This window comes from Melanerpes formicivorus, unplaced genomic scaffold (assembly GCF_026170545.1).
Source record: "Melanerpes formicivorus ecotype bairdi unplaced genomic scaffold, bMelFor1.0.p_v2 SCAF_67, whole genome shotgun sequence".
Lineage (NCBI taxonomy): Eukaryota > Metazoa > Chordata > Aves > Piciformes > Picidae > Melanerpes > Melanerpes formicivorus.
The window spans coordinates 1,754,156-1,766,064 of record NW_027142419.1 but is presented as its reverse complement, the minus strand read 5'-3'; the positions used below and the strand labels follow the sequence as shown (position 1 = coordinate 1,766,064).

At 65.5% G+C, this 11,909-nt stretch overlaps 2 protein-coding genes across 2 annotated transcripts; both read left to right on the top strand.

The window, feature by feature from the left end:
• Positions 1–2,720: 2,720 nt before the first annotated feature.
• On the top strand, positions 2,721–5,294 carry SLC25A34 (solute carrier family 25 member 34). Its single transcript, XM_068162807.1, is given in 7 exon segments — positions 2,721–3,370; positions 3,925–3,990; positions 4,354–4,401; positions 4,403–4,507; positions 4,593–4,727; positions 4,817–5,037; positions 5,207–5,294. Coding segments are annotated over 6 exon segments (1,026 nt in total). The 5' UTR covers positions 2,721–2,881; the 3' UTR covers positions 5,000–5,037; positions 5,207–5,294.
• A 121-nt stretch (positions 5,295–5,415) lies between these two features.
• Positions 5,416–11,189, top strand: TMEM82 (transmembrane protein 82). The gene is made up of 6 exons (XM_068162808.1): positions 5,416–5,497; positions 5,584–5,656; positions 5,913–6,087; positions 8,094–8,502; positions 9,693–9,865; positions 10,796–11,189. Exons 1-6 carry the CDS (start codon positions 5,419–5,421, stop codon positions 10,862–10,864), a joined length of 978 nt encoding a protein of 325 aa, XP_068018909.1. The 5' UTR covers positions 5,416–5,418; the 3' UTR covers positions 10,865–11,189.
• The last annotated feature ends 720 nt before the right edge of the window (positions 11,190–11,909 follow it).

The window sequence follows — 11,909 nt, the reverse complement described above, 5'->3', positions numbered from 1 at the left end:
CCTCGGTGAGAGCTGAAGCCAAGGAGGAAGGAGCGGGGCCAAAACTTTGGCCTCGGCTCTGCCCGCAGGGTTTCAGCAGGATTCCAGAAGCTGGTTTGAGGTTTGGCTGCTGGCCCCACGTGCTGGGGGAGAGGAGAGAGAGAGGAGAGATGGAGTCCGGCGTTCTCCAGGTGTCCTGAGGGACGTGGTCTCACAGCTGCCACCAGACACATCCTCATCTTCTCAGCTCACTGTGTCCAAGGCCAGCACGGACCTGTCACCACTTGCCCTCCACAGCCAGCCCCTGGGGGCACAGCCCCAGCTTTTAAATAATAATAATAATGATGATGATAATTAATCCTTGAGAGCCCTTCTCCTGTAAAATACCTTCCTGGGGCCTTTTTCTGGGAGGAAACGAACGCTGACTGAATGTATCTGTACAGACCTCTGCTTCCTGCCCCTCCCCAAATAAATGCTCATTGGTAACTCAGCTTTGGCCCTGCAAGGAGTTCCCACCCTGCTGGGGCCTTCCTCCTCCTCCTTCTGTGATGCTGGAGCCTCACTTTGGGGCAAGGAGAATCCCCAGGTGGGTCAGGTTGGAAGGGACCTGGGAGATCATCTACTCCAACTTCTCAACCAGACTCAGCTGCTCAAGGCCTCGTCCTGCCTGGCCTTCGACAGCCCCAGGCAGGAGGCAGCCACAGCCTCCCTGGGCAGCCTGTGCCAGGGGCTCAGCAGCCTCACACTGAAGAACTTCTTCCTCAGCTCCACTCTAACCCTGCTCTGCCTCAGCTTCAAATCATTCCTCCTTTGCCTGTCTCCAGACCCCCTCAGCAAAAGTCTCTCTGCAGCCTTCCTGCAGGATCCCTTCAGCTCCTGGCAGCAGCTCTGAGGTGCCCCTGGAGCCTTCTCCTCTGCAGGCTGCACAGCCCCAGCTCCCTCAGCCTGTGCTCACAGCAGAGCTGCTCCAGCCCTGGGAGCATCTTTGTGGCCTCCCTCTGGACTCTCTCCACCAGCTCTGTGTCCTTCTTCTGCAGGGGACACAGAACTGGAGGCAGGATTGGAGAGGCTGAGCTGGAGAGTAGAAGAGGTGAGGAGAAGGGCAACGAGGCTGGTGAGAGGCCTCGAGCACAAGCCCTGCGAGGAGAGCTCCAACCTGGGTGATTCTGTGACAGGCACCCCAGCTCCTCACTGAACCCCAGTAACCCTGCTGCAGGGCACATCCACAGGGATGTGTCCACACTCTCCACCTTCTCCCCCCTTTATCCCTGGATCCAGGGGATATTCCCAGTCTAGACAAGGAATAAAGGGTCAGCCCCTAGCATCACCTGTTACCCCTCCCTCACCTTTTGGGGTCAAAGTGAGGGACCTGGAGTTTGCAGAAGGATAGTGGAAGGGTGGGGGAGGAGGTGGGGAATGTTGTGGAGTTCCAGCCCCCGGGAATCACCAAAGCAGCTGCTCTGTGCTGTACAGCTGGGTCCTTGGGGAGTTACCAAGGAGCCCTACAAGTAGGAATGGGGGGTGGGGGGAGGGACACACACAACAGCAATACCACAGAGGGTCCACCCCTCACCTCCCCCCCAGCTTCTCCCGGCCTGGGAAGCTCCAATTTCAAAGCACTTCGGTAACCCCGGCGGGGAGGAGGGGCAGGGGGAGAAGGGGTTGGCCCAAGCCCCCTCCCCAGAGCACAGCCACAAGTGCAATGAGTTGGCCAGGCCCTACCTGCCCCCACCCCGGGCTGACTGGGATGGAAGCTGGGGGTTGGATGGCTGCGTGTGCCGCCCCCTCCCCCCCCCCCCCCCCCCCCCCCCGAGCTGTCATTCGGCGCCTTCTCTTTTGGGGCAGAAAAAGGCTTTTTTCGCTGTCTGCGGCGGGGCTGCTCCGGGTCACGTGGGGCGCGCGAGGCCCTGCGGAGCGGCCGCGCTGGGGGGGGGGGGGCAGCACGCGGGGGGGGGGGGCACAGAGACCTTTGCCCCACATCCCCTGCCCGGCCTGGGGGCGTTGGGCACCGGCGAGGGAGGAGGCGCAGGGTTGGGAAAGGAGATTGCGCTGGGACTGGGGGAGAGGTTTCTGTGGTCCTGGGAAGGGGCAGCTGGACTGGGGGCTGGCTGCGGGGGGAAGGGGAAGGGTTAGGCCTGGGGAGGAGGGGGTTTAGGACTTGGGGGGGGTTGGATTGGGGCTGGGGGAGAGGTTGTTTTGGGACTGAGGAGGGAGGGAGAGGGTTTAGGACTGGGAAGAGTGGGCTCGGATCGGGGCTGGGGGAGAGGAGGTTTAGGACTGGGGGGGTTGGATCGGGGCCGGGGGAGAGGAGGTTTAAGACTGGGGGGGGGTGGATCGGGGCCGGGGGGGTTGGATCGGGGCCGGGGGAGAGGAGGTTTAGGACTGGGGGGGTTGGATCGGGGCCGGGGGAGAGGAGGTTTAGGACTGGGGGGGGTTGGATCGGGGCCGGGGGGAGAGGAGGTTTAGGACTGGGGGGGTGGATCGGGGCCGGGGGGAGAGGAGGTTTAGGACTGGGGGGGTGGATCGGGGCCGGGGGAGAGGAGGTTTAGGACTGGGGGGGGTGGATCGGGGCCGGGGGAGAGGAGGTTTAGGAGCGGGGGGGTTGGATCGGGGCCGGGGGAGAGAAGGTTTAGGACTGGGGGGGTTGGATCGGGGCCGGGGGAGAGGAGGTTTAGGACTGGGGGGGTTGGATCGGGGCCGGGGGAGAGGAGGTTTAGGAGCGGGGGGGTTGGATCGGGGCCGGGGGAGAGGCTGTGCTGGGCCTGGGGAGGAGGAAGGTTTCGGACTCGGGGTGCGGGGGGAGGCCAGGCTGGCAGGAGGCGGCGCTGCCCCCCCCGTGTTTTCCCCGCAGTGCCTGGGAGTGGGAGGTGGAGCCGGGGCCGCCCCCGCGGGCAGGTGCTGCATGGCGGCTGGGGCCGGGGCGCTCGCAGCCACCCGCGGCACCCCCCCGGCCTCCCTGCAGGACCTCCCTTGCCCCCCCCAGAACAGCCCCCGGGCGGCGCGGGGCTCGCACCCCGGGGGGGTCCCTCCGGCCGTTGATTTGGTGCTGGGAGCCGCGGCCGGCTGCTTGGCCTGCGTCCTCACCAACCCGCTGGAGGTGGTCAAAACCCGGCTGCAGCTGCAGGGCGAGCTGCAGCCCCCCGGCACCTACCCGCGGCCCTACCGGGGGGTCCTGCGGGCCGTGGGGGCTGTGTACCGTGCGGACGGGCTGCGGGGGCTGCAGAAGGGGCTGGCCGCCGGGCTCCTCTACCAGGGCTTGATGAACGGCGTCCGCTTCTATTGCTACTCGCTGGCCGAGGACGCCGGCTGGACTCGCTATCCCGGGGGGACCGTGGCCGCCGGGGCCGTGGCCGGGGCCGTGGGAGCCGTCGTGGGCAGCCCCGCGTACCTGGTGAGTGCTGCTGTGCCCTGCCAAGTCTTCGCATTTTTGTCCCCCCCTCCCCCCCCGGCCTCAAAGCTTTCTCTGTGCTACAGCCTGGAGCCGGCAGCTCGCTGCATCCTTCTCCCCTGCTTTGCTTTGCTTTGCCCCAACAATGTGGGGCTGCTCTGTGCATGCTACTGCCCACCCCACACACCCCCTCCCCCTTACTTTTCCTTCCAATTCATCTACAGCCCCCCCCCCCCCCCGGAAACCAAGCATGAGGAACTTGAGGTGGTTTTTCCTTCTTTTTTTGGAGGTTTGGGGGTGCAGAGCTCAAAAGTGTGACTGCAGCAAGCTTTTACGGGGGCCCTTTGCCCCAGGGCAGGGGGGGGTTGTGTGGAAATGGAGTTCAAAGTCCGGAGGTGCTGCTTGGCCACACATCTGGGCACCCCACACTTGCTGGAGGGCCTCAAAACACCCCCCAACAGCTGCTAAGAAGAGATGGAGTGGGGCAAAAGCATCTCCCACGAGGGGCTTGGGAGGGGAGTTTATGACCCATCATTATTACCCCTCCTCCCCCCCAGGTCAAGACCCACCTCCAAGCCCAGACACTGTCAGCACTGGCTGTGGGTCACCAGCACAACCATGAGGTGAGCAGAGGTGGGGGGCGTGAGGGGGACGCAGGATTCGGTGGCACCTTGGCTGTGCTTGCGCCGGGACCCAGCAGGGCCGCTGCTATTTTGGCCGCCGGGTATTTAAAGCTGTTTTGCAGCGCGGCCCCTTAGAGATGCTATTAATAACGGTGTGAGGACAAGGGAGGGGGTGTGACAACGGGGGGGGGGGGGGGGGTGATGGGGACGTGGAGTGGTGACAGCAGCGCTGGACGCCCCTCGGGGGCTGGTGTCACCCAGCCAGAGCCGTGGTGGCTTCGGGCCACTGAGGAGCAAGAGAGCTCGTCGGGCAGGGGTGGGCTGCAGCGTTCCCGCCGAGCCCACTCCCCTCTCTTTCCCCAGAACATCTCCGCAGCTTTCAAGAGCATCTACAAGCAGCACGGCGTGGCGGGGCTTGTGGCGGGGGGTGTCGGGGGCCGTGCCCCGCGTGGCCGTGGGCTCGGCCGCCCAGCTCGCCACCTTCACCTCGGCCAAGGACTGGGTCTGCGAGCAGCAGGTGAGGGGCAGCGGGGCTGGAGCCGGCCGCCGCCGGCCTCCCCTTCCCCCGGGGGCGAAGAGCTGACAGCCGGCGCTGCCCGCAGTGGTTCCGGGAGGGCAGCTGGGCCGCGGTGCTGGCGGGGGGCATGGTGAGCGGCGTGGCCGTGGCGGTGGCCATGACGCCCTTTGACGTGATCAGCACTCGTCTGTACAACCAGCCGGTGGAGGCCGACGGCACGGTAAGGCCGTTTGGGGCACCGGGGGCGCGGAGCGGCTCTGCGCGGGGCTGCAGCCGGCAGGGGTGCGCAGCCGGCTCCTCTCTCCCCAGGGCAAGCTCTACCGCGGGTTTTGGGATTGTATCCTGCAAATCTCCAGCAAAGAGGGGGTGCTGGGCTTGTACAAGGGCATCGGCGCCGTCTACCTCCGTCTCGGCCCCCACACCGTCCTCAGCCTCTTCTTTTGGGACGAGCTCAGGAAGATGGTGCAGCACCGGCAGCCCCCGGGGCCGTAGGACGAGCTCCCGGCCCCGCCGTGGCCGTCAATAAAGAGGTTTTTCTATTTTTTTGGCGTCGTTTTGGGGTCTTTGGGGTGGTGCAGGTTTGGTGGGGGGCGGCTGTGCCCTGTAAACGGGACCTGAAACACGGGGAACTCTCTCCGGGCTGGGGGAGGATAAGGGCGGTGCTGGGCGGCGGGGGTTAAAGATATTGGTGGTCCCCAGCTCCACCAGGTGCATCCCATCACTGCATCACTCTCCCCGCCCTCATCTTCCCCTCCGTGGAGCAGCTGGAGCCTAGGGCCGGAGGAGTTGAGCTCCAGCTGCCTTTGCTGGCCCCGGCAATGATTTACTAGCCCGGGGTGACTGCTCCCAGCCTCCGCCCCGCGGACCTTGGAGCCGGGGCCTGCCTCTGCCGTGATTCCTGTCCACCCAAAATGTTTTCTCTGGGGTCCTGGCTGCCGGCGTGGCCCGGGCTGGCGTGGGGCTGGGCGCTGCTGGATTCGGTGCTGCAAGGTGAGAGCCCCCCGGGGGAGGCGTGGGGACAGCTCGGGGACCAGCCCGGGGGTCGCCGGTGACCTGCTGCCGCCTTTTCCCCGCAGGGCTGGTGGGTGCCTGCGCCGTCTCGGTGCTCTGCAGCCTGATGAAGGTTTATCTCTACATCCAGTGCCTGAAGTAAGCAGCGGCCGCTCTCTTCCCCGGCGGGGCTCGTTCTGGGGAGACTCCCTGGGATCTGCCTTTGGGATCCACTTCGGGGGTGGGGGGGAAGGGGGTGGCGCTCAGCACCCGTGGGTGCTGGCGGTCACCTGAGCGGGGCAAAGGCTGCGCCCTCCTCTCCCTACTACAAAGCACAGCGCGGGGAGTCTCTGAGGCTGTCGCCCCGCTCCTGGGGACATCCTGCCCCGCTCAGCGCTCCCTGTGCCGTCCCCAGCGACCCGGCGAGGCAGGCGCAGCAGGCGGCGCTCCGTGCGCAGCGGGGCGCGCTGGAGCCGCTGCATGTGGCGGTGCTGACCGCGGCGCTGGCGCTGCTGGGGTCCCGAGTGGCCGCGCTGGTGGTGTTGGAGTTCTCCCTGCGCGCACTCTCCACGCTGCTGTCCCTCCGCAAGGTGAGCCGGGGCGGGGAAACTGAGGCACGGCCAGGAGGGAGCCGCGGGCCTGCCCGTGCCCCGCAGGTGTGCCACAGCCCGGGGGGGCATCGAGCGTGGCTGTGCAGCCCTGCAGCTCCTCGCTGTATGCAGCCCCTGTGGGGCTAGGGGGGCTGTAGGGTGGAGAAAACCGTGCATGGCTTTGCAGCCCCTGGCAGCTCCACAACACCCGTGGGGAGGATAAGGATGGCTGGCATGGAGATGCCAGGCATGGCTTTGGCCTTGCAGCCATGCAGCCCCTTGCAGCTATGCAGCACCCGTGGGGAGGATGAGGATGGCTGGCATGGAGAATGCCAGGCATGGGATTGGCCTTGCAGCCATGCAGCCCCTTGCAGCTATGCAGCACCTGTGGGGAGGATGAGGATGGCTGGCTTGGAGAATGCCAGGCATGGCTCTGCATGCACTGCATGCCTTTGCAAGTGTGCAGTCCCTCACTGCTTGCAACACCCATGGGGGTGCAGCATGGGGAAGGCCTTGAGTCACTGTGCAGCCCTGCAGCCTCCTGTAGGTCTGCAGCACCCGTGGGGAGGACAGGGGCTGCAGAAGACCATGCATGGCTTTGCAACTGTGCGTCCCCTTGCTGCATGCACCACCTGTGGGGAGGATGAGGGTGGTCAGATGCCCCAAACAATGCATCCTCCTGCTGCTTTGCAGCCTCTGCTGGGAGGATGAAGATGGCTGGCATGGAGAGAACCATGCATGGCCTTTGCAGCTGGGCAGCTCCTTGCTGCATGGCAACATCCATAGGGAGAGGGGATGGAGAAGAACATGCATGGCTGTGCAACTGCATGCAGCACCTGGGGGGTTACAGGGGGCTGCAGCATGGAGACCATTTGCTGCTTTGCAGCCATGCAGCCTCCCTTGGCACCCATCCCAGCTGTGCAGCACCTGGGGGGGTATGGGGAGGCTGCAGCACGGAGGGAGCCATGCACTGCTTGGCAGCCATGCATCCCTGCACTGCATGCAGCACCTGGGGAGGTTACAGGGGGCTGCAGCACAGAGGGAGCCATGCACTGCTTGGCAGCCATGCATCCCTGCACTGCATGCAGCACCTGGGGAGGTTGCAGGGGGCTGCAGCACGGAGGGAGCCATGCACTGCTTGGCAGCCATGCATCCCCTCACTGCATGCAGCACCTGGGGAGGTTGCAGGGGGCTGCAGCAGGGAGGGAGCCATGCACTGCTTGGCAGCCATGCATCCCTGCACTGCATGCAGCACCCAGGGGGGTTACAGGGAGATGCAGCACGGAGGGAGCCATGCACTGCTTGGCAGCCATGCATCCCCTCACTGCATGCAGCACCTGGGGAGGTTACAGAGGGCTGCAGCAGGGAGGGAGCCATGCACTGCTTGGAAGCCATGCATCCCTGCACTGCATGCAGCACCTGGGGAGGTTACAGAGGGGCTGCAGCACGGAGGGAGCCATGCACTGCTTGGCAGCCATGCATCCCTGCACTGCATGCAGCACCTGGGGAGGTTACAGGGGGCTGCAGCACAGAGGGAGCCATGCACTGCTTGGCAGCCATGCATCCCCTCACTGCATGCAGCACCCATGGGGGTTGCAGGGGGCTGCAGCAGGGAGGGAGCCATGCACTGCTTGGCAGCCATGCATCCCTGCACTGCATGCAGCACCCAGGGGGGTTACAGGGAGATGCAGCACGGAGGGAGCCATGCACTGCTTGGCAGCCATGCATCCCCTCACTGCATGCAGCACCTGGGGAGGTTACAGAGGGCTGCAGCAGGGAGGGAGCCATGCACTGCTTGGAAGCCATGCATCCCTGCACTGCATGCAGCACCTGGGGAGGTTACAGAGGGGCTGCAGCACGGAGGGAGCCATGCACTGCTTGGCAGCCATGCATCCCTGCACTGCATGCAGCACCTGGGGAGGTTACAGGGGGCTGCAGCACAGAGGGAGCCATGCAGTGCTTGGCAGCTGCCTGCCCCCTGCCTGCTCACCGCTGCTCTCCCGCAGGGCACCCCCGGCAGCCAGCTCTACCTGCTGTGCCAGTACTCGCTGGCCTGCGGCATGTCCTGCAGCCTCAGCTTCTTGCTGGAAGGGGCTCCCCACAGCACCTGCAACCTGGCGCTGGCGGCGGGGCTGGCCGGGCTGCTGGCCGCCGGCAGCCGGCGCCTGGTGCGGCACGTCTGCAGCCTCTACGAGCTGCACAGCCGGGAGCGCTACTGCGGCCTCTGCCTGCTGCTGCTGGCCTCCGGGCACGGCCTCCCCCGCCTGCTGCGCAACGCCCTGGCCATCACCTTCGCCCTGGCGGACCTGGCTGCCGTGGAGCTCATCAACAGGGACTTCCTCTCCACGCTGGAGGCTGTCCGCTTCTGGACGCCGCTCACCATCTGCTACACCCTGCTGGTCATCCACATGCAAGGTCAGCAGGAGCCCGGCCCCGGCGGCGGGGGGCTGGGGCCGGGGGTGCCAGTGTGGGGGCGGCCGGGGGGTGTTTAGGGGCAGATGGAGCGTCCTGGGGAGGGTGTAGGGGGCATCTGGGGCTGTATGTGCCACGCTGGGGGTCTGCAGGGGGGCACAGGGGACATCCTGGCGCTGTGCACGGGCACATGGGGCATCCTGGGGAGGGTATAGGGGGTGTATGGGGGTGCAGGGGGCATCCTGGGGGTGTAGGCAGGCACATGGGCATCCTATGGGTGTTTGGGGGCATGTGGGGATACACACCTGTGGTAGAGAGGATATCTTGGGGCTGTATAGGGGCACATGGGGCATCTGGGGCTGTATGTGCCATCCTGAGGGTCTGTATGGGGGTACAGGGGACATCCTGGCACTGTACATGGGCACATGGGGCATCCTGGGGGTCTGTAGGAGGATTAAAGGGGGTATCCTGGGGCTGTATGGGCACCTGGGGGTATATAGGGCATGTATGGGCACCTGGGGCTGTCTGTGCCATGCTGGGGGTCTGCAGGGGGGCACAGGGGGGTATCCTGGGGCTGTATGGGCACCTGGGGGTATATAGGGCATGTATGGGGCATCTGGGGCTGTCTGTGCCATGCTGGGGGTCTGCAGGGGCCACGGGGGGCATCCTGGGGCTGTATGGGCACCTGGGGCTGTCCGTGCCATGCTGGGGGTCTGCAGGGGGGCACGGGGGGGATATCCTGGGGCTGTATGGGCACCTGGGGCTGTCTGTGCCATGCTGGGGGTCTGCAGGGGGGCACATGGGGCATCCTGGGGCTGTATGGGCACCTGGGGCTGTCTGTGCCATGCTGGGGGTCTGCAGGGGGGCACGGGGGGCATCCTGGGGCTGTCTGTGCCATGCTGGGGGTCTGCAGGGGGGCACGGGGGGCATCCTGGGGCTGTATGGGCACCTGGGGCTGTCTGTGCCATGCTGGGGGTCTGCAGGGGGGCACGGGGGGCATCCTGGGGCTGTCTGTGCCATGCTGGGGGTCTGCAGGGGGGCACGGGGGGCATCCTGGGGCTGTATGGGCACCTGGGGCTGTCTGTGCCATGCTGGGGGTCTGCAGGGGGGCACGGGGGGGATATCCTGGGGCTCCAGGCACAGCACCCCCGTGGCAGCGGGCAGGCTGTGAGCTGGGCTCCGTGTCCCCGCAGAGGGCCCGCGGCAGAGCGCCTACCAGACGGTGCTGGTGCGGATGGGAGGCCTCTTCATCCTCCTCCTCACCGTTGGCCGCTGGCTTGACGTCTTCCACGTCCTCATCTCTCTGCTGGCAGAGTTCTGGTGCCTGCTCCATGCCAGCATCATGCTGGATGTGTGCCAGCAGCAGGTGAGAGGAGGTCACTGCCAGCCACGCTGCCAGGGCTGGTGGCAGCTTCAGGCCGTGGGAGAGAGCTTCCTGCTTCTCCTCTTCCATCTCTTGAGTGGCTGACACCCCCCAGGCTGTGCTGCCAGCCAGCCAGACCTGGCCAGGCTGCAGAGTGGGGCATGAAGTTCAACCAGGGCAAGGGTAGGGTCCTGCCCCTGGGGGGGAACAGCCTCCTGCAGCAGGACAGGGGAGGGGGGAGCTGCTAGAGGGGTCCTGCTCCATGGAGAAGGACCTGGGAGTGCTGGGGGGCAAGAGGTTGTCCCTGAGCCAGCACTGTGCTCTCAGAGCTAAGAAGGCCAAAGGTGTCCTGAGGAGTATGAAGAAGAGTGTGGGCAGCAGGTTCTCCTCTCCTACTCCTCCTTAGGCCACATCTGGAGACCTTGGTCCAGGGCTGGGCTCCCCAGCTCAAAAGGGACAGGGAACCACTGGAGAGAGAACAGGGGAGGCTGGGAAGCTGCTGAGGGGCCTGGAGCAGCTCTGGGAGCAGCAAAGGCTGAGAGCCCTGGGGCTGAGAGCCTGCAGAAGAGCAGCCCCAGAGGGGAGCTGAGCAATGCTCAGCAAGAGCTAAAGGAGCTGTGGGGGGCAAGAGGCTGGGGCCAGGCTCTGCTCAGTGGTGCCCAGGGACAGCACAAGGGGCAGAGGGCACAGACTGGAACCCAGGAGGAGAAAGTTGTTTGGTGTGAGGGTGCTGAGCCCTGGAGCAGGCTGCCCAGAGAGGTTGTGGAGTCTCCTGGTGTGGAGAGCTTCCAACCCCCCCTGGGCCTTGTGCTGCTGGGCAGGGTGCTGTGGCTGCCCTGCTGGGGCAGGGTGCTGTGCTGGGCTGGCTGAGCTGCAGAGGTCCCTTCCTCCCCTCCCCAGGCTGTAATTTGGTGTTTCTGTGATCTCCTGCAGGACTCCACCCAGCAGCTCCAGAGGGACAGGCAGCTGCCATCCAAACCGGGCTCAGAGGAGACCTCCTGACAAGCTGTGGGCTGTAACTGGGCAGCAGCAGCTCAGGGGGGCTTTGCCTGGCACCCCCAATCCTCCTTGTCACAGATCCCCCATGGGGACAAAGGAGAAAGGTCTCCTGGAAGGTGCTGGGCCCCCTCCCCCAGGGTGGGGGAGGCTGGGGGGACACTCACAGGGCTCCTGGGTTTTGAGGGCCCCCCCTGAGGGTGTGGAGCCGCTGGGGACATGGAGCACTGGCAAATGTCCCCATCCTTGGTGGCTGCAGGGCCCTGCTGCTGCAGTGCAGGGGCCTCCAGGGGCTCAGAAGGCCTGGGGAATAAAGGTTTGTGCAGCACCAGCTGTGGGCAGAGCCAGCTGGGTGCCCATCGGGCTGGGGGGGCTGGGGGAGGGTCAGGGGGCAGCCTTTGGGAGGAGGTTGCTTGGTGCAGTTCCTCCCTGAGAAGGGAAACTCAGGTGGGGAGGGGGTGAGCCTCCAGCTGAGACCTGTCTCTGTGCCTCAGTTTCCCCTCCTGGCTGCAGCCACTTGTGCCATGCCAGGGGGCAACAACCCTGGCAAAGGGGGGGAGCAGCCTGGGGTGGGAGGGAAGCCCCAGCAGTGGCTGTGGCTGCAGCCCCAGGCAGGGAGCAGGGGAGGGACAGAGGAGAGACCTGGGGCAGGGTGGGGCACTATGGGCTGTGTGGGGCAGCCTGGGGGTCTATGGGGCAGGTGGGGCCAGCTGGGGCTAGATCTGGGGGGGCTGTAGGGGCACACAGTGGGTGGCAGAATCAGAGTCAATAAGGTTGGAAAAGATCTTCAAGAGCATCGAGTCCAACCCTAACCCAGCTGCCAGGGGCACTAAAGCACATCCTGCAGCACCACAGCTACAGCTTCCTGAGCCCCTCCAGGGCTGGGGACTCCACCACCCCCCTGGGCAGCCTCTCCCAACCCCTGACCACTCTCTCAGTACAGAAATTGTTCCTCCTGTCCAACCTCACCCTCCCCTGGCACAACTCAAACTCCTCTTCTCCTGTTGTTAGTTACCTGGGAGCAGAGACCAAGCTCAGCCTCCCTGCAGCC

Bases quoted from the DNA above. Each gene is read 5' to 3' on its own strand.
- TMEM82 (XM_068162808.1), top strand. From the start codon at position 5,419: ATGTTTTCTCTGGGGTCCTGGCTGCCGGCGTGGCCCGGGCTGGCGTGG. The intron at 8,503-9,692 runs GTCAGCAGGAGC...GTGTCCCCGCAG, and splicing joins GCTGGTCATCCACATGCAAG to AGGGCCCGCGGCAGAGCGCC. The intron at 9,866-10,795 runs GTGAGAGGAGGT...GATCTCCTGCAG, and splicing joins TGGATGTGTGCCAGCAGCAG to GACTCCACCCAGCAGCTCCA.